Source organism: Lithobates pipiens, unplaced genomic scaffold (genome assembly GCF_037356315.1).
Source record: "Lithobates pipiens isolate NorthernLeopardFrog02 unplaced genomic scaffold, aLitPip1_a1.2 Scaffold_16, whole genome shotgun sequence".
Taxonomy (NCBI): Eukaryota; Metazoa; Chordata; class Amphibia; order Anura; family Ranidae; genus Lithobates; species Lithobates pipiens.
The window spans coordinates 135,560,929-135,581,658 of record NW_027507748.1 but is presented as its reverse complement, the minus strand read 5'-3'; the positions used below and the strand labels follow the sequence as shown (position 1 = coordinate 135,581,658).

Genomic DNA, 20,730 nt, shown 5'->3' with positions numbered 1-20,730 from the left:
AACAAAAACAGGTAATCAAAACTTTTGGCGGAAAAAAAATGTAATAACTACTATTTTTTAGTGGGGGTTTTTTTTTTATCATTAGTGTATTTTTTTCCAAAAAATTACATTTGAAAGAATGCTGCGCAAATACTGTGTGACATTAAATATTGCAACAATTGCTATTTTATTCCCTAGGGTCTGTGCTAAAAAAATTATATAATTTTTGGGGGTTCTAAGTGATTTTTCTAGCAGAAAATACAGGGTTTTTACACACTTTAACCCCTTGATCGCCCCCTACTGTTAACTCCTTCACTGCCAGTGACATTTTTACAGTAATCAATGCAATTTTATAGCTTTGATCGCTGTATTAATGCCAATGGTCCCAAAAATGTGTCAAAATTGTCTGACGTGTCCGCCATAATGTCGTAGTCCCAATAAAAATTGCAGATCGCCACCATTACTTTATAAAAATGCCATAAGGCTATGCCCCATTTTGTAGACGCTATAAACTTTGCGCAAACCAACCAATATGCGCTTATTGCCTTATTTCCTAAACTGAGGAAGAAAAAAGTTTGTATATATTTTTGAGGGATATTCTAGCAAAAAGTCAAAAATGCCTTTCTTCAAAATTGTCGCTCCTTTATTTTTTACGCAAACAAAAAACAAAAAAAAGGTGATCAAATACCACCAAAAGAAAGCTCTATTTGTGTGGGGGGGGGGGGGGGGGAGAGACAGCAATTTTGTTTGTTTGCAACGTCGCACGACCGCGCAATTGTCAAAGCAACGCAGTGTTGGATCGCAAAAAGTGCCCTGGTCGGGGTAAAATCTTCCAGGGGGCTGAAGTGGTTAAAAGGGAAGTGATGTATAGGAAATGATCTACTTTGAGGCATGTTTTTTTTGTGGGGTGATGGCGGATATTTTTATTTTCTGCAAGGTGGATTTGTATACTTTATTCTTTTTGACACTCTGCTTGGTCCAGCTCAACTTTGACACAAAAAGCTTTGCCGCTGACAATGCTAAGTGCCTCTGCTCCTGCCTGGCACTGTCCGTATTGCTGGCTAGCTTGATGCTTTTGCCTGCATACAGAATCAAAATGGAAAATAGTATAAAATACTTACTGTAATTTCTTTTCCTGTCGCCAATCAATGGCTGCGTACTTGTGGTAGTATTCGTTAATTTTTCTTTCCTGGAACCCAATCCAGGGCAGCATACTACCACATGTATGTTGCCACGGTGCCTGGAAATGTTCTTACCACATAGCTGCTCTGTACAAACAGGAAGTGGCTGGAGCTGCTCTGTTCTAGTTTTCTGTTATTTCCAAGTGCATTCTAGAGTACAGGACCCTCCACTGCCTCTCCCCCAATGCCCTTCATTAACACGCCATAAATGCTGTTTTTGAAAAGGAAAAGCTCTTCTGCAGAATGCATCAGTTAGACATTAAGCAAACCATTTAATATTTCAGAAGGGTGCTTATAATCAGCCTTTATATAAAACCTTTTTTCTTATCGTACATCACGGGACACAGCGCCATAGTAGTTACTATGTGGGTTATAGGCCACCTTCAGGTGATGGGCACTGGCACACCTTAAATTAAAAAGTGCACTCCCTATATAACCCCTCCCACTGGTGGGAGTACCTCAGTTTTTTCGCCAGTGTCTAAGGTGTTGGTAATGAGTAAATATGTGCTGTGCTGAGCCTCCACTGGAGCAAAATCTTGCTGGGGCTAGCCATACAGCCAGAGCCATTCAAAGTGTCTTTTTGGCCGAATTGAATGGTACCTGGGCCTCGTATCCGAAGAAACAAGGTCTTGCCTGTAACACTTCTTTTTAAAGAGCTGGACCACAGGATCCAGTACTTTTTGGTATTAAGGCCATAAAGTTTTACTGGCGAAGGTGCTATTACAGGTCCAGGATTGTGGGTTTCCTCGAGGATCCCCAGCTCCTGAAGGTTTAACGGAACCCACAGTGAAGGGTGAAGATTGGGTCTGTTTACCACAGAAAACCCTGCGGGGGGAAAGGTAAGTGGAGGTTTTCACATTTTCAAAATTCTTGTCTCCTTTTAATTAGTAAATATTGTCATGCCTATGTGTCACCACTGGGGGCTGTATAGAGCACTTAGGTCTCATGCTTCTCAGAGAGCCCATGATGTGTCCAGGAAACAGCAGTTTTCCCTTCCTCCGGCCGACAGCAGGTAATTCTGTGCTGTTGTGTTTTTTTTTTTTTATTTTTTTTTTTTTTCTTCAGGGAAAGAGCGCTCAAAAAAGCGTAAACCCCTCCGCCATTTCTCTGTTGATCCCATAGGATCGGAGCCTGTGCTCGCACAGGAAAAACTTTCTTTTGAAAGTAGAGGAAGGGCCATAGCGATGGGGGGCGGGGCTTAGCGCCGCATTGGCACCCTCCAACACCCAGCGTGGGAAATGTGTGTTTTAAAGGCACCCTTTTTGCTGTTTCAAGTTGCGGAGGGACACAAGAGCCAAGGTATATGGGGTTTGGTGACAGGCATTCCTTTGACACATTTGCTTCATTAGGCTGAGCATTAATAGCAGCAGCAGAGCTCGACTATTGCTCAAGCAATGTATGCATTCCTTCTGGTAATACCTTTGCTTTGTGCATCAGGCTATAGTCGGAAGGGAGGTTAAAATCGCCTCCAAAAAAGGAGTCAGTTTCTTATGTGCAGTTTCGTTCAAGACTGCTGCAAAACAGTATCCTGTCAATTTGAATAAGAAGGTCCAAGCTCTGGACTTCCAAAGTGCGTCAGAGCCTCAATTGGTATTTGATATCCAAGAATCTTCAAAAAGGAAAATCCTTTCTACTAGTTACCTGGAAGGTGGTTAGATGCCAGCCTTCTGGGCTGGGGAGCAATCCTGGAAGAAGCGTCTGTCCAAGGGAAATGGTCCAAATCAGAGATGACCTTGCCCATCAATATTCTAGAGATTCGGGCAGTATGCCTGGCGGCATGGACGCTCAGACTACAGAATTGTCCTGTCAGGATCCATTCTCACATGAGGTCGTAAAAATGATGGTAAGAGGAGCCTTGGTCCCTACCGCTATGGCTAGACTTTATCTCGCAAGGTCCGGTATTCCATCCTACCTTATAAACGCAAAATTGAGTGGTTTGGCTAGGCTGTTGGCTTCAGTAGTGTCTACTAGAGGTCGACCAATATGGGTTTTTCTCTGGCCGATGCCGATATTTAGAAATATATATATGTTTTTTTCCTTTTTTTTCCCCCCTTCATCTCATAAAATCTAAAACACCTTTCCCACTGGGGCGTTTTTCATGTGCTTTTGGGCTAAAAATAGCGCCGGTAAAGTGCCTGCAAAACAGCTCCCCTGCAGTCTGTGTGAAAGTCTGAGTGCTTTCACACTGAGGCGATGCGCTGTCAGGGTGTTAAAAAAAAAAAAAAAAGTCCTGCAAGCAGCACGTTTGGAGTGGTGTATACTGCTCCTCCACCACTCCTTCCCACTGATATGAATGGGCACCACTGCCGAAGCGCATTCAATGCGATTTGGCAGCGGCGCTTCACGAGCACATTTAACCTCTTCCTCGGTTGCTAGCTGGGTTATATGCTCCCCACTAGCAAAAAAATTTTCCTTAAAATTCCCTCCCAAATCTTGGGGTGCATGTTATACGCCGGTGCGTGTTATAGGCCGATAAATGCGGTATATATTAAATAAAGACAGTCAAAACTTTTGGACGAAAAAAATGGGCTAACATTTTGTTTATTTTTTTATCATTAGTGTGGTTTTTTTCCCCCCAAAAAAAATCGCGTTTGAAAGACCTCTGCGCAAATGCCGTGTGACATAAAATATTGCAACAACCGCTATTTTATTCCCTAGGATCTTTGCTAAAAAAATATATAATTTTTGGGGGTTCTATGTGATTTTCTGGCAGAAAATACAGGATTTTTACTTGTAAGCAACAAGTGTCAGAAAAGATTTAGTCTTTAAATGGTTAAACTGAGCACTCTATACACAGAGCTCAGTTCATTCATAAGTGTAAACATTTGTATGGCCCCTTTCACACTGACGTCCCGTTCAGGCCCACCTGTCAGTTTTTTAGGCGGACCTGAACGGGTGCTCCATAGAGCTCTATGGAGCGTCGGATGTCAGCGGTGACATGTCCGCTGACATCCGACCCGCTCCGATCCGAAAAAGTGTAACGGAGGAAAAAGCTTTTTTTCCATCCGTATGCGGATCGGATCGGGTGACGACGGGCACTGCGGTCCGTCATCCGATCTCCCATAGGGGAGAGCGGTGCTGTGACAGGTCCGTCCCTGCGCAGTATGCAGAGACGGACCTGTCATCTCCCTGCTCAGCGGGGATCGGCGGAGTGATCCCCGCTGAGCAAACGGATATCCACGGGGCGGATCAGAACTGATCCGCCCCGTGTGAAAGGACCCTATCTCTTTACTCTTTTCTTGGCAGACTGCCCAAAGAGGAGGAAAGTCTCTTCACCGAAGGCTTAGGCAACTTGCATTGACTTCTATTACAGAAGTCATTTGCAAGTCGCACTGTAGTTCCAATCGGCCTTTTTATCAGCACAATCGGCCAATGCCGATTAATTAAAAAACTGCAAATATCGGTCGACCTAGTGTCTACTTGGTTAATACTAGGAAACTGGCTTCCAGAGTCATATACTATAGAATCTGGAAGGCATATGTCTCTTGCCGTGAATCCAGGGGTTGATAACCCAGGAAAAATATGTCATAGGTAGGATCCTTGAATTCCTACAGATAGGATTAGAAATGAAGCTGGCCTCGAGTACTATCAAGGCCAGATGTCGCCAGTCAGTCTATTAAATGTCCACTCATATTCATAAAACAGATGTTTTGCTTGTGTTGGCAGACTGTCCTAAAAGAGGACAGGCAGCGTTGAAATCTATTTCTAAATGTATTCGTCAAGTGATTGTTCATATTAAAGCGCACTTCTCCAGGGCTTTTAGTGCTTCTTGGGTAGTGCATCACAAAGTAGAGCTGCACAATTAATCGTTAAATCGTGATCTCCATTCAACCCCTCTGACGATTTCTATTGCAGAGTTTGCCGATTCTTTCATATAACTGGAGAGACTTATCTGCTCCCTCAGCTGTCAAAAGAAAACATCCTGGCAGTCTAAGTGTTTTTATTTTTTTATTTTTTTTTAATGAAACATTGTAACCAACTCTTCCTTAGATTAAACGGAAACTTCTGTGTGTAAAGAAAAAAAATCCAGGCAGTCTGCCAGGTTTTTAAACATGTAAATGCAGGAAGTTTAACCACTTAGTCTAAATCTTTTTCTGACACTTGATAAAGTTAAAATCAATATTTTTTTGCTAGAAAATTACTTGGAACCCCCAAACATTATATATATTTTAGCAGAGACCCTAGGGAATAAAATGTAAATTGCTGCAATATTTTATGTCGCACTATTTGCCCAGTGGTCTTTTCAAACGCAATTTTTTGGGAAAAAATACACTTCAATGAATAAAGAGTAAAGTTAGCCCATTTTTATTTTATTTTTTTCCCCTCCATGGCTCAGATCTGTAATGCCACAACTTGGTCTTCAGTCCATACATTTACCAGATTCTATCAAGTAGATGTAAAAGATCATGAGGATATTGCCTTTGGGTGCAGTGTACTGCAGGCTGCAGTACGAGTCCTCTAGTATCTTGGTGCCCTACTTTTTATGCTCTCCCCTCCCTTCAGTAGGCATTGCTATGGAACATCCCACACAGTAACTACTATGGCTCTGATGTGACAGAGGTCCCTCCCTTCTTTAGTATACATGTGTATTGCTTTGCTACAAAACTGAGGTACTCCCACCAGTGGGAGGGGTTATATACAGAGTGCACTTTTTAATTTTAAGGCGTGCCAGTGTCAATCACCTGAATGTGGCTTATAACCCACGTAGTAACTACTATGGCTCTGTGTCCCATTATGTACTTCAAAGAAAAGGATTTTACAGTTGAGCTGTTATAAAAATCCTATTATCCCAAAGGAAACTATAAAATGGTTTACTGTAACTGCTTATAAAGGATTGGCTGGAGTTTGGCTTCAATTTGTTAGTGTACCTAAATCTACTTGCACATCTAACACTCCACTTCCCCTCACCGACTGCTGCTATCCAAAGATGCCCCTATGTTCCTTCATCCAGAGTGGGGGCACGCTAATACAGGAGGTGTTACTGGCCAGATCAGGTAAGAACAAAGAAGCCTTGAAAAGAAAGTAATGCAGGCACCACAATTAATGATTGATATGCTGCAATATATTACATTTTTGGTTTTGGGTTTAATGCTGCTTTAACTGCATTGCTTTTTAGGAATCCCATGTAGTTCACATGGCTACTTACTGCAGTTCTTGGTGCTTTTCTCCTAGAGATGACACTCGCCTCAACTTGTGATGTGAATAAATTTTAGTTTAATCACTGCGAATGCAGCTACTTGAAATTTATGTAATTCATTGCACGTTTTAGAGATTTTTTTTTTTTATACTACCTATAGGTAAGCCTTATTATGGGCTTACCTCTAGGTAAGTCAGAGATGGGAGTTTACTCACAATTTTTAAGAATGGTAATGTTTTTAGATGGTCATTGCAGAAATCTGATTTTTACGAAACGGTTCTGAGCTAAACTTTGAATGTTTTTGTAAGCCGTTTTCTTCTGTTGAGGACAGTGATGCTTAAATGTGTCTAGACTTCCATTGTTTTGCTTAAAACATTGGGGTTAATTTACTAAAGGCAAATCCACCTTGCACTGCAAGTGCACGTGGAAGTGCAGTCTCTGTAGATCTGAGGGGTAGCTCTGCTGATTTTATCATCCAATCGTGTGCAAGCTAAAATGCTGTTTTTATTTTTCTTGCATGTCCCTCTCAGATCTACAGCGATTGCACTTACAAGTGCACTTGCAGTGCAAAGTGGATTTGCCTTTAGTAAATAACCCCCTTGTTTTTTACCTACTGATCTGTAGTCTGTGCTGTTGAGTTTTTTTTTGTCTGTTTCCCCTCCCTTTTCTGATATTTATAATCTGATACCAAACCTTTGTTTCCTCACAGACTAAGAAGAGTGGTAAGCCTGGACCTTTTTTGCTTTCAGGTTCCAGAGATAAGACTATTAAGATGTGGGATATCAGTACTGGCATGTGCCTAATGACACTTGTGAGTCTAACAAACCTCTTTGCAATAATTTCTGATTATGTTTTATAGCAAGTGTAATTGAATAGTTCAGTTTTTAAATCTCTTGAAATTGTTTTTAAAATTAAACACTTAATCAAACCTCTTAGTACTGCAGTAGGATGTGATTTGGTGCTGAAAATGCACTTTCCTGCACTGCATTTTAGTTTAAACCAACCTTTCTAGGTTTGTGTGGGTTTTTGGGGGGGGCGCCTTTTTTGTTTTAACTAGTGTTCTAGTGCAAAAAAAAAGCACAAAGTCCGCTCTATGGCCTTCGGAGGCTCGGGCGTGACGTTATGACTTCACGTCAGGCCATCGGAAGTAAAGCCAAGAACTAGGCTGGAAAATTAGATCAATCGTTCTTTTTTTTTTCCCCTCAATCTTTCCAGCCTGAGGGAGTCAAATGAACTCCCACTCCTATAACAAGGGATGTTTACATACCTTGTAATAGGAATAAAAGTGGTCCAAAAAAAGTTAAAAAAAAATTTAAGTAAAATTTACTACTTGACTTTCTTGAAGTGTGAATAACTAAAAATAGTTGGAAAGACTTATTTAATCTCCAGATGAAGCCAAGCCATATTGCCAGAACTTGGCCCTGGAACCGTCTTCTGATTCTCCTCCAACTATCTTCCTTTTCTCTATTATGCATACTTTCCTGCACCTTACTTTTCCCCCACACTTCTTAATAAACGTATTCCATCCTCGTACTTCCTATACTTTACCTTTTTATTTTGTATAATTCTTGTTTTCTGTATTCACTTCATATGATATAAACATTTAAGATATATTGTGTGATGCATTACAATTGCCTGTTCCATCTTTGTAAACCTGAACTATATTTTTAACTACAAACAATAAAATATTTTAAAACAAAAATGTAAGTAAAATAAACTAATAATTTAAAGCCTACCCCCAACCCCCCCGTCGTCCCCATGTGCTCACGCACAGAGGCGAACACATCTGTAATTTGCACTCACATATGTAAACGGCATTCGAATCACACATGTGAGGTATTGCCGTGTGCGTTAAAGTGTAACAACTCTAACTCTAAACTGGTAGCCTGTAAAAAAAAAAAAAAAAAAAAAAAGTGTCGCCTATGAAGATTTTTAAGTACCAAAGTTTGGCCCCATTCCACAAGTTTTCGCAGTTTTAAAGTGTGACATGTTGGGTATCTACTCGGCGTAACATCTTTCACATTATCAAAAAACAATGCGTTTAACTTTACTGTTTTTTGTAAAAAATATTTAAACTTTTTTCCCTCAAAGCATTTGAAAAATTGTTGCGCAAATACGGTGCAACATAAGTTACAATGACCACCGTTTTGTTCCCTAGGGTCTCTGCTAAAAAAAAAATATATATTTAATGTTTGGTTCCAAGTAATTTTCTAGCAAAAAAAGATTTTACGTGTAGGAGAGAAGTGCCAGAATAGGCCCGGTATGGAAGTGGTTAACTGAGTGAGATTTATTGGGATGAGATCTGGCACATCTGAAATCTTTATGCCCATCGAAGAGGGAGATTAAGATCTACCTCAAGTGCCCAATCCTTTAAGGGGAGAATTTTCCATGCGGCCCAGTTCACCTGTTGACCAGGCCTTTTTTGGAAGGTAAACTTATTCCTTAAGCTTTAGTATGTGGAGAAGGTCCTGGGTTCTTTAAGAAAAGGAATGAACTCAGTCTGATCTATATTCACTAAAGAGGAAATAACAGTGGATAGCCTAGTGCAGGGTCAGCAACCCATAGATCACGATCTACCAGTAGCTTATGACCAGGATATTGGTAGAGCATAGTCTGAGCTTGCTGACTCCCCAATCAAGCAGAGGGCAATGCAGAAGGACTGTGTTCACACTGACATCCTGCGGTTTACCCACACTGCAGGTGTGGTGTACCTGCGTCTTTTCTGTGGTTTTGCTGCGCTTAGCCAGACTCTTCACTTATATCCTGCAGATTTGGTGCACTTTCTGAATGCAGGAGTTTTGGTGCGCTTTCAGAAAGTACATCACACCTACAGGAAATAGTCTATAAAGTGCAGCTATCCCAGAAAAGTTGCAAATGCACTGAGGTAATCCAAAGCAAATCAATGTGAACTTTACAGTATAGGGGATCAGAACAGTAAGGGTTCACTTACATTTTCAGTTTGGGGGGGTGGTAAAACTCCATAGATGAGGCTTTTATCACCCCGCACCCCCTTTAGCTGCAGTAGCCAGGGGTATACACAATGCAGCAGGAGTTATACGCCCTGTCATGGTTGGTGGGTGCCAAGCATGACCCATTTCAAGTTAGAGGCCATTCTGCAAGTGCACTGCAACCTTGTGCAGTACTGCAAACAAGGGGATAAAGCAGGCAGCGTTATGTTGCTTTCTCACCAAAGCAACACACGCAAGCAGTGGCGGGGCACTTACAAAGTGGCCCTATTTACTTGAATGGGTTGCAATTGGCAGGTGGTAACACCCACCAAAAGCAACAGGGGGCTTAAATTCTGCTGTGGCATGTGTATGCCTTTGGCTGTTGCCTCAGCAGCTAAAGGCGGTAGGGATTGGGGCGGTTTAAACTGACTCAGCAGTAGTGTTTTCTGAATGGTGATCAGCCTCCATGATCACCTTTTGGACTTGGTGGACATCGGTAAAGCTAAGAGAAGTGACTTTTATTGCCTCCTTGCTATATCCAAGAATAGGAGTATATGAGTTGCAATAAAAATCTAAACGAAGCCATTATAATATTGCGATCAGTAGAATGTAAATAAGCAGGATTTAAAGTGGGGTTCCACCCTAAAGTGGAACTTCCGCTGATCGGAACCCTCCCCCCTCCGGTGTCACAATTGGCAAGTATTTACACCCACTTCCCTTTTTTGTTTTATTTTTTATTTTTTTGTCACCTTTTTGGAACAGTCTCGGCCCTCTTCATACAGGATGCCTGTTAAATTTAGTGGTATCCAAAAGCTTCCCTATATTCCCACAGACTAAAATACAAATCTTCAGTGAAAAGGAATGCAACTCCTCTCACCTCAGCCTACAGCTGCTGCAGGGTAACTTGAGGGTCCTTTTCTCAGACTTAATGGCTGAAATATATTCCCCTCACATGACTGCTTTTAAACAAAACCCCATCCGAGATTTTCAGGCCTAATGGATAGCAATTTGGGTAGAACCTGAGCAGCTACCTCCTGTAGCCAGCTTTTGAGCTAGTTTCCAAATAGTGCCCAGGATCCTTGAAGAGTTTGGTACTAATGGATAGAGGTGCACACCTTCACTGGTCATTCGATTACAATTATCCTTTCAAGTCGATTTCGCAATGCATCAGGATTACTGCCCATGGTTTTCATCAAAAATTCAAGCCTTCAGAAGAAATCCTTTTTTTTATTTAATCTGCATATAGCAAAGTCTGAACACAGCAGACAATACCAGTATTTATTTAGAATAGTAAAGTAGTAATGCAGTGCACATTAAGCAGGAAATGATTAAAACATTAACAATATAGGTGTGTGTGGGGTGAAGGGTACAGTATACAGGGGATTGGGGAGTAAAGTATACAGGTGTGAGGGAAGGGGGTATAAAGGTGTATGCGAGTGTCTCTAGTAGTGAGGTATTCATATATATCTAGTGGGGGCAGAAAGTATTCAGACCGCCTTAAATGTTTCACTGTTATATTGCAGCCATTTGCTAAAATCATTTTAAGTTATTTTTTTTCCCTCAATGTACACACAGCACCCCATATTGACAGAAACACAATTGACGTTTTTGCAGATTTATTAAAAACTGAAATATCACATGGTCCTAAGTATTCAGACCCTTTGCTGTGACACTCGTATAGTTAACTCAGGTGCTGTCCATTTCTTCTGATCATCCTTGAGATGGTTATACACCTTCGAGTCAGCTGTGTTTGATTATACTGATTGGGCTTGATTAGGAAAGCCACACACCTGTCTATATAAGACCTTACAGCTCACAGTGCATGTCAGAGCAAATGAGAATCATGAGGTCAATGGAACTGCCTGAAGAGCTCAGAGACAGAATTGTGGCAAGGCACAGATCTGGCCAAGGTTACAAAAAAAAATTCTGCTGCACTTAAGGTTCCTAAGAGCACAGTGGCTGCCATAATCATTAAATGAAAGATGTTTGGGACGACCAAAACCCTTCCTAGAGCTGGCCTTCTGACCAAACTGCGCTATCTGCGGAGAAGAGCCTTTGTGAGAGAGGTAAAGAATAACCCAAAGATCACTGGCTGAGCTCCAGAGATGCAGTCGGGAGAAAGTTGTAGAAAGTCATCCATCACTGCAGCCCTCCACCAGTCGGGGCTTTATGGCAGAGTGGCACGACAGAAGCCTCTTAGTGCAAGACGCATGAAAGCCTGCATGGAGTTTGCTAAAAAAGAAAAAAACTGAAGGACTCCAAGATGGTGAGAAATACGGTTATCTAGTCTGATGAGACCAAGATAGAAGTTTTTGGCCTTAATTCTAAGCGGTATGTGGAGAAAACCAGGCACAAACCAGGCACTGTTCATCACCTGTCCAATACAGTCCTAAAAATGAAGCATGGTGGTGGCAGCATCATGCTGTGAGTGTTTTTCAGCTGCAGGGACAGGACGATTGGTTGCAATCGAGGTAAAGATAAACGCGGGCAAGTACAGGGATAGCCTGGGCGAAAACCTCCAGAGTGCTCAGGACCTCAGACTGGGCCGAAGGTTTACCCTCCAACAAGACAATGACCCTAAGCACACAGCTAAAATTAACGGAGTGGCTTCACAACAACTGTGACTGTTCTTGAATGGCCCAGCCAGAGCCCTGATTTAAACCCAATTGAGCATCTCTGGAGAGACCTAAAAATGGCTGTCCACCAACGTTTACCATCCAGTCTGACAGAACTGGAGAGGATCTGCAAGGAGGAATGGCAGAGGATCCCCAAATCCAGGTGTGAAAAACCTGTTGCATCTTTCCCAAAAAGACTCATGGCTGTATTAGATCAAAAGGGTGCTTCTTTTAATTACTGAGCAAAGGGTCTGAATACTTAGGACCATGTGATATTTCAGTTTTTCTTTTTGAATAAAGCTGCAAAAATGTTAACAATTCTGTATTTTTCTGTCAATATTGTGTGCTGTGTATATTGAGGAAAGAAATAAACGTAAATGATTTTAGCAAATGGCTGCAATACAACAGAGTGAAAAATTGAAGGGGGTCGGAAGTCCCCACTGTATGTATAGGTCTGTGTGTATATATGTGTGTGTGTATGTATGTGTTATATATATATATATATATATATATATATAATATATATTTTCTCACTCAATATTGGTGTATACATTACAGTGACCCGTATTTGGGTATACACAGTACCTTGAAAACCCCTTGAAATTTTCTACATTTTGTCATGTTGCAACCAAAAGCGTAAATGTATTTTCTTGGTATTTTTTGTAATAAAGCAACACAAAGTGGCACATAACTGAAGTGAAAGGAAAAATGGTTTTCAATAGTTTTTTACAAATAACTGAAAAGTGTGGTGTCCATTTGTATTCAGCCCCCTTTACTCTGATACCCATAACTAAAATCTAGTGGAACCAATTGCCTTCAAAAGTCACCTAATTGGTAGAGTCCACCTGTGTGTAATTTAACCTCTGTATAAATACAGCTGTTCTGTAAATTCCTCAGAGGTTTGTTGGAGAACCTTAATGAACAAACGGTATCATGAAGGCCAAGGAACACACCAGACAGGTCAGGAATAAAGTTGTGGAGAAGTTTAAAGCGGGGTTAGGTTATAAAAAAAATAAAAATAAATCCCAAGCTTTGAAAATCTCATGGAGCACTATTCAATCCATCACCTGAAAATACAAAGAGTGGCACAACTGCAAACCTACCAAGACATGGCTGTCCACCTAAACAGACAGACCGGTCAAGGAGAACATTAATCAGAGAAGCAGCCAAGAGGCCCATGGTAACTCTGGAGGTGCTGCAGCGATCCACAGCTTAGGTGGGAGAATCTGCACATGACAACCATTAATCATGCTCTCCACAAATCTGGCCTTTATGGAAGAGTGACAAGAAGAAAGCCATTGTTGAAATCCATAAGTCCCATTTGCGAAGAGCCATGTTGGGGACGCTGTAAACGTGGAAGAAGGTGCTCTGGTCAGATGAGACCAAAATGTAACTTTTTGGCCTAAAATCAAAATGCTATGTGTGACAAACTACCACATCACCCTGAACACACCATCCCCACCATGAAATATGGTGGTGGCAGCATCATGTTGTGGGTATGCTTTTCTTCAGCAGGGACAGGGAAGCTGGTCAGAGTTGATGGGAAGTTGGATGGAGCCAAATACAGGGCAATGTTAGAAGAAAACCTGTTAAAATCTGCAAAATACTTGAGACTGGGGCAGAGGTTCACCTTCCAGCAGGACAATGACAAACATTCAGCCAGAGCTACAATTGATTGGTTTAGATCAAAGCATATTCATGTTAGACTGGCCCAGTCAAAGTCCAGACCTAAATCTAATTGAGAATCTGGCAAGACTTGAAAATTGCTACTCGGATGCTCTCCATCCAATGTTACAGAGCTTGAGCTGTTTTTGCAAAGAAGAATGGGCAAAAATGTCGCTCTTCTAGATGTGCAAAGCTGTTCGAGACATACCCAAAAAGGCTTGCAGCTGTAATTACAGCGAAAGGTGGGTCTACAAAGTATTGACTCAGGGGGCCTGAATACAAATGCATGCCACACTTTTCAGCTAAATAGTTTTCCAAATTTTTTTTTTTTTTTTTTTACAAATGTCATTTTCCGTCCACTTCACAATTATGTGCCACTTTGTATTGGTCCATCACATAAAATCCCAGTAACATACTTGTACGTTTTTGGTTGCAACATGACCAAATGGAAAATTTCAAGGGGTATGAATACTTTTTCAAGGCACTGTATATTACTCGGTATATATAAAATTTGACCAATATTGGGATATATACAGTTCTCCAGTATTTGTAGGCAGGTAGAAGCTACGTTTTAGGGACACGCACAATCCCTCAGGTCTGTGGGGAAGCAGACACAGTGCTGGGCATACTCGGAGCAGGTAGTGTCAGCGTTGGATACGCAGGCAGGGTTGGTTACCGCTATGACAGAAAGGCCCCTGGCACTTCCCCCTGGATCCCGACCCCAGCAGACATTTAATTCTCCAGGCTGGACATGGCACTTCCCTCACATTACACAGCCTGGACTTCAAGAAGTGTCAGGTGCAGCACTAAGCGACAGGGAGGCAGGCCAATTGGCTTCCTGCTACATTCAGGTGCGGCAAATCATCGGGGAGGCGGAACTATGCAGATGGTGTCTGGAGCAGTGCACAGGCTCTCGCTCAGTGCGGTGATAGGAGGGCTGTGCTACACAGACAATGACAGGAATACAGTGTGACCAGAACTCTGACAGGCATTCTAGGATGACTAATTTGTGCAATCATGATGCAGCCACTCAGCATCGATGCAGAATTGTTCCAGGTTGCAATGCATCTAATTAAGCGATTTATTTTTAACACCCCTAGTAATAGACGGTACATGATCTGACAAGCCCTCATAGAAAGGAGAACCACCCCCATCCCCCCCCCCCCCCCTTTCAATGTACAGGTATGCTCATAAATTTACATCGGCAGAATTTGATTTCTTGGCCATTTTTCAGAGAATGAGTGTTTAACACAAACTTTTCTTTCACTCATGGTTCGTGTTTGGCTGAAGCCATTTATTTAATCCATCTTCAATTTATCAATCAACTGTGTTTACTCTTTTTAAATAATAATGGCAACAGAAACGACCCAAATGACCCTGATCAAAAGTTTACATACCCCAGTTTTTAATTCCATGTATTGCCCCCTTTAACATCAATGACAGCTTTGAAGTATTTTGTTGTATTTGTGGATGAGGCTCTTTATCTTCTCAGGTGGTAAAGTTGCCCATTCCTCTCAGAAAAAAGCCTCCAGTTCCTGTAAGTTCTTGGGCTGTCTTGCATGAACTGCACGTTTTTGAGATCTCCCCCGAGTGGCTCAATGATATTGAGGTCAGGAGACAGAGATGGGCACGCCAGAGCCTTCACTTTATTCTGCTGTAGCCAATGACAGGTCAGCTTGGCCTTGTGTTTTTTGGATCATTGTGTTGGAATGTCCAAGTAAGTCCCAGGCGCAGCTTACTGGCTGACGAATGCAAATGTTCCTCCAGTATTTTTTGATAACATTCTGCATTCATCTTTGCAACAATTTTGCCCAAATTTTTCTGTGGCTTTTTTTTGTAGCTCACACACCCCCATAACATCAGCGATCTACCTCTTGTTTCACAGTAGGAATGGTGTACCTTTCATCATAGGTCTTGTTGACTCCTCTCCAAATGAAGTGTTTATGGTTGTGGTCAAACAGCAAAATTTTGGCCTCGTCACTCCAAATAATTTTGTGCCAGAAGGTTTGAGGCTGTGCTGTTTGGCATTTGCATAGTAATGGCTTTCTTCTGGTGACTTGACCATACAGCCCATCTTTCTACAATTGCCTCCTTATTGTGCATCTTGAAACAACCACACCACATGTTTTAGAGAGTCCTGTATTTCACCTGAAGCTGTTTGTTTTTTTTTTATTTTTTTATTATTGCATCCCGTACAATTTACAATCTGACCGTGGTTTGGTTTCAACGGAACCCCTCATTTTCCACTTCATAATTGGAGTTTTAACACTGCTGATTGACATGCGTAATCCCTTGGCTATCTATTTATATCCCTTTCCTGTTTTATACAGTTCAATTAACTTTTCCCACAGAGCCTTTGACAATTCTTTTGCTTTCCCCATGACTCAGAACCCAGAAATCTCAGTGCAGCACTGGATGAAAGATGCAAGGGTCTGTCAGGAGTCCAGAAAATCATTGACCTTTTTATACACATGCTCTAATTACTAGCAAACAGTTCACAGGTGAGGATGGTAACCTTTTAATAGCCATTCAAACCCCTTTGTGTCAGCTTGTGTGCATGTCATCAAGCCAAAAATTAACAGGATGTGTAAACTTTTGATCAGGGTCATTTAGGGAGTTTCTGTTATGATTTAAAAGAGTAAACAGTTGATGATAAACAGCAAAACGCTAACCATGAGTTAAAGTTTTTGTATTGGTCATATTCTTTGAAAAATGGTCAAGAAATCTTAAATTCTGCCAGGGTGTGTAAACTTATGAGCACAACTTAACTGTGTGCCAACATTATTTTTATTAGGCAATATCCCCACACACTGATGGCAAAATAACCTGGCAGGTTTTAACCCGTTCCAAAAACAGTGTTTGTTTTTTTTTTTTTTTTTGAGGGGGCTTTGTATTTTGATAGATACACAAGTGACAGGAGTGAGAGAGGCCTCATGCGCACTGGACAAAAATTACTGCTTATTCAGGCATTTAGCATTTTTTTTCAGCCTGTAGAAGCAACTGTTAGCCTAGATGTCCATGCACATGTGAGCGCTTACAGGCTGATAAAAAATTCTCCATCCCAAATTTGTGTTTGAGAGGAGTTTTCAGGCAGAAAAAACGCTTGATGGGACGTGCAGCTCATTATCAATGGCTTCAGTTCTTTTTGTAGCTTTTTATTGTAATTCTAAAGTTCAGTGATTTGTTAAATTACTTTTTTCTTTTCATGGACTTTTTGGTTGTTTAACAATCTTATACTACGCATTTGGATAATAGAAGATAGTAAAATGTGAATACGTTGTATACCAAGATATATTATCCTGACCTCTTGTTTGGTCTATTGTGTTAAAAACATTTCTAAATGTTATTTTTTAAATAATTACCATTGTTTCATAGGTTGGCCATGATAACTGGGTACGTGGCATCCTGTTTCACCCAGGTGGGAAATTTATATTGAGCTGTGCTGATGATAAAACCCTACGTATTTGGGACTATAAGAACAAGCGCTGCATGAAAACGTTGAATGCGCATGAACACTTTGTTACCTCTTTGGGTAAGTGTTTATGATAAATGTTTTATCATTTCAGGTGAGTTTGCCATTCTTGCAACTTTTCCAGACCCCTCAAAGGTTATTACTCTTGATACTTCTTTAAAGGGAGACACATTTTTGAAAATCTAAAGCAGTTTGGTTATTTGGTGGCTACCGGAGGTTTGGACACTGACAGAGGTTGAAAGTCAGCCCTTGTATAACCCCCACCCCTTCTCCACCCTTATGCCTCTGTTTTTTACTGTTGTGCCAGGAAGTTGGATGCTTTTCCATTAGCTCTGGTATTATTATTTCTTCAAGTACTTGTATAGCGCTGTCAATTTAAGCAGCGCTTTACATATATATTATACATCCACGTCAGTCCCTCCCCTTACAATCTTACAATCTGAGGTCCCTAACTCACATTCATACATAGTAGGGCCAGTATAGATGGGATCCAATTGACGTAACAGCATGTTTTTGGAGTGTGGGAGGAAACTCACGCAGGCACAGGGGAGAACATGCAAACTCCAAGCAGGTGGTGTCGTGGTTGGCATTCGAACCAGCAAACTTTTTTTACTGCTAGGCAAGTGCTAACCACTACACCACTGTGCCACCCCCCCCGACATCCCCCTCTTTCTATGTATTCCCTTCTGTGACGTGACTTAGATCAAGACTTCGTTAGCGCTGCTTGAACCAGTCTCTGCACAGCTGCTGAAGCAACGTGTCCTTAACAGCGATTAAGGTATTTGGACCCCACTGGACTGCAAGATTGCAGGGCTCACCTGGAATTTGTGCCCAGCTATTATATCTTTCTGTGTATAGGGTTTCTAAGCTGTGCGATAAGTGACCATCTATTTCTGACCCTTTTAAGACTGAGCCAAACAGCCCCTATTGTGATTTCAGATTTAGAATCTAAGTGGTCGGGAAATACTGTCGTTGGGTCCCCAGTCTCCTTCAGTGGTCTCTGATATATGAAAGGCTATTCCTTCAGTGGTATACTCTGATATACAAGGGGCTGTTTCAAGCCTTATTGCTACCCTGCATGTCGCCCTGCATTTGGAGAATTGGTCTGCTTTTATAGGCCTCTTGGATTGTGTTTTTTTTTTTTTTTTTTTTTAAAAGAGCTTCTGAGGCTGCAAAGACCTTTTCGATACGCCTACTGCTTGAGTACTTTATCTAATACTCACTGAATGACGTTCGGTATGATACTCAACCACACAGTTCTGTTTAGAGGCTGGTTGGTTGCAGGTTGGAGGACTTGGTATTACCATCTCCTGGATAATGCACACGGTCCTTGCAGGAGATTCTGTCAAACCTGGGTAATCACCGGATATGCTTGTGGACACATCCAGTCATCCTACTTTTTTAAGTGTTGCTGCACCAGTATAGGGTGGTTGTCCTACTCTTGTATGTTCTGATAAGGGGATACATCTTGTACCCTTTTTTTTTCTCTGGTCAGTCTCTGATGTATAGTGGTTCCCTAAGGGTTGTTTCCAACTCCTTGGGTCCTTGACATCCACTTAGGGCAGTGGTTCTCAATTCCTGTCCTCAGGACCCACTAACAGGCCAGGTTTACAAGATAACTGAAATACATCACAGGTGATATAATTTGCTGCTCATTGATTGCAGTATTCTAGTCTGCATCTCCCCAAGGTAATACTTAAAATCTGGCCTGTTAGTGGGTCCTTAGGGCAGGAGTTGAGAACTACTGACTTGGTATTGTGCAAGATCTCTTTTTCTATCTTGAAGGGTTACTAAACTGTCATTTTTATTTTAAAAAAAGTCATACTTAATCTGTGCAGTTGGTTTTGCACATAGTGGCCCTGATCCTCCTCCTCCTCCTCCTCTGGGGTCACTTAGCAGTTCTCGTGGCTCCTCCTCCTTCTCGGGTGCCCCATCGGAGGAGCGTTCTCCTTCGCGACACCTGTGCAGGAGTGATCCCGTGTACTACTGCTGCGTCTTGACATATACAGAAGGACTCTTTCCTGAAAGTTTAGAGCGTTAGCTTTTTGTCATCCTTAAATTACCTGTTCTTCCCTTGTGGACCTGTTCAATTTTCCTTTGGTGTGCACCCATTGTGACTCTTTGCCTTCCTCTGGTTATTCTTCCAGCCCATAAGCTTCACCAGTCTCCTCCATCCTGTCGGCATAGAATTTTTTTGCCAGAATGTCGAGTTCATGGGCAGAATCTGTTTTCAGACCTTAGACCTAGGCTACAGGGATCACAGCCATCCCCCTTTGACTCCCTCTCTGGCTTTAGTCTTTGACTTTGCTCTTGAGCCATATACAATACCAGGAGAGTTGGCATCTGCTGAGGAAGATCCTTTCCTTCTGAGGATTCTGATCAGGCTGACATTCGTGCTCCAGAAATCTGTTCAAAGCTCAAGAAAGCTATTGTTAAGCTTAATAAAGCTATAAATTCTTGTTTAGGCCCAACTCACTCTACTTTTCCTGAACGTGCAACAAGAAGAAAATTTACCTTTTACCGGCCGCTTCAGAAAAGAGTTCATCGCACTTGCAGTGGCATGAAAAAACAAAAAATGCCAAAGGCATAGTGAGCTAGTATGCCTTTTGCATGCATAGCATACTAGCTCATTATGAAATACTCAGATCGAAGCCCCCACAGAAATCCCTGTACACTGCTCCGGCCAGTGACATCGCTCCCGGAGTAATTTTTGGGCATCGCAGGCTCCGGCACTGTGATTGGCCAGAGCCGGAATGACGTCGCTCCCATACATGCGTATAGGAGCCACCGGTAACTGCACGTCAGCTGAAGCAACGGCACGAGGGAGTGTGCATATGCCAATGATGGCACATGCTGATACTGTAGATGTCTCCTAAATGGTGCAGGTTTAGGGAGATATGCATGGTGGCTACAGTTGAGCCTCATTATACTTGTAGTAAAAAGTGGATTGTAAGGGTTTACAACCACTTTAATTGTTAATGGGACCCCAGCCAAGGTTACATAGTTACATAGGTTGAAAAAAGACACAATGTCCATAAAGTTCAACCACAAAAAAAATTTAAAATAAAATCATACAATCCCATATACCCAATTGTATACCCACAGTTGATCCAGAGGAAGGCAAAAACCCCCAGCAGAGCATGATCCAATTTGCTAAAGCAGGGGAAAAAATTCCTTCCTGATCCCCCAAGAGGCAATCCGGTTTTCCCCGGATCAACTTTACCTATAAATGTTAGTACCCAGTTATATTATGTACACTTAGGAAATAATCCAGGCCCTTCTTAAAGCAATCTAGTGAGCTGGCCAGAACCACCTCTGAAGGGAGTCTATTCCACATTTTCACAGCTCTTACTGTGAAGAAACCTTTCCATATTTGGAGATGAAATCTCTTTTCCTTTAGACATGAGTGCCCCCTGGTCCTCTTTGTTGACTGTAAAGTGAATAACTCCAACACCAAGTTCACTATATGGACCCCTTATATATTTGTACATGTTGATCATATGCCCCCTTAATCACTCTTGATAAGAGGAGAATAAATTCAGTTCCTCTAATCTTTCCTCATAGCTGAGTTCCTCCATGCCTCTTATCAGTTTGGTTGCCGCCCTCTGCACTTTCTCCAGTTCCCCGATATCCTTTTGGAGAACTGTTGCCCAAAACTGAACGGCATATTCCAGATGAGGTCTTACTAATGAGGGCGGCTTGTAAATTGGAGACATCCCGTAAGGTTATTCCA

General features: G+C 41.7%; 1 protein-coding gene across 1 annotated transcript in view; it reads left to right on the top strand.

The window, feature by feature from the left end:
- PAFAH1B1 (platelet activating factor acetylhydrolase 1b regulatory subunit 1) overlaps positions 1–20,730 on the top strand; it is a 138,844-nt gene that overhangs the window by 108,228 nt on the left and 9,886 nt on the right. Inside the window, exons 9-10 of the mRNA XM_077480493.1 lie at positions 7,007–7,108; positions 16,901–17,057. Of these exons, the coding sequence (XP_077336619.1) occupies positions 7,007–7,108; positions 16,901–17,057 (259 nt within the window). The remainder of the gene's footprint in view (positions 1–7,006; positions 7,109–16,900; positions 17,058–20,730) is intronic.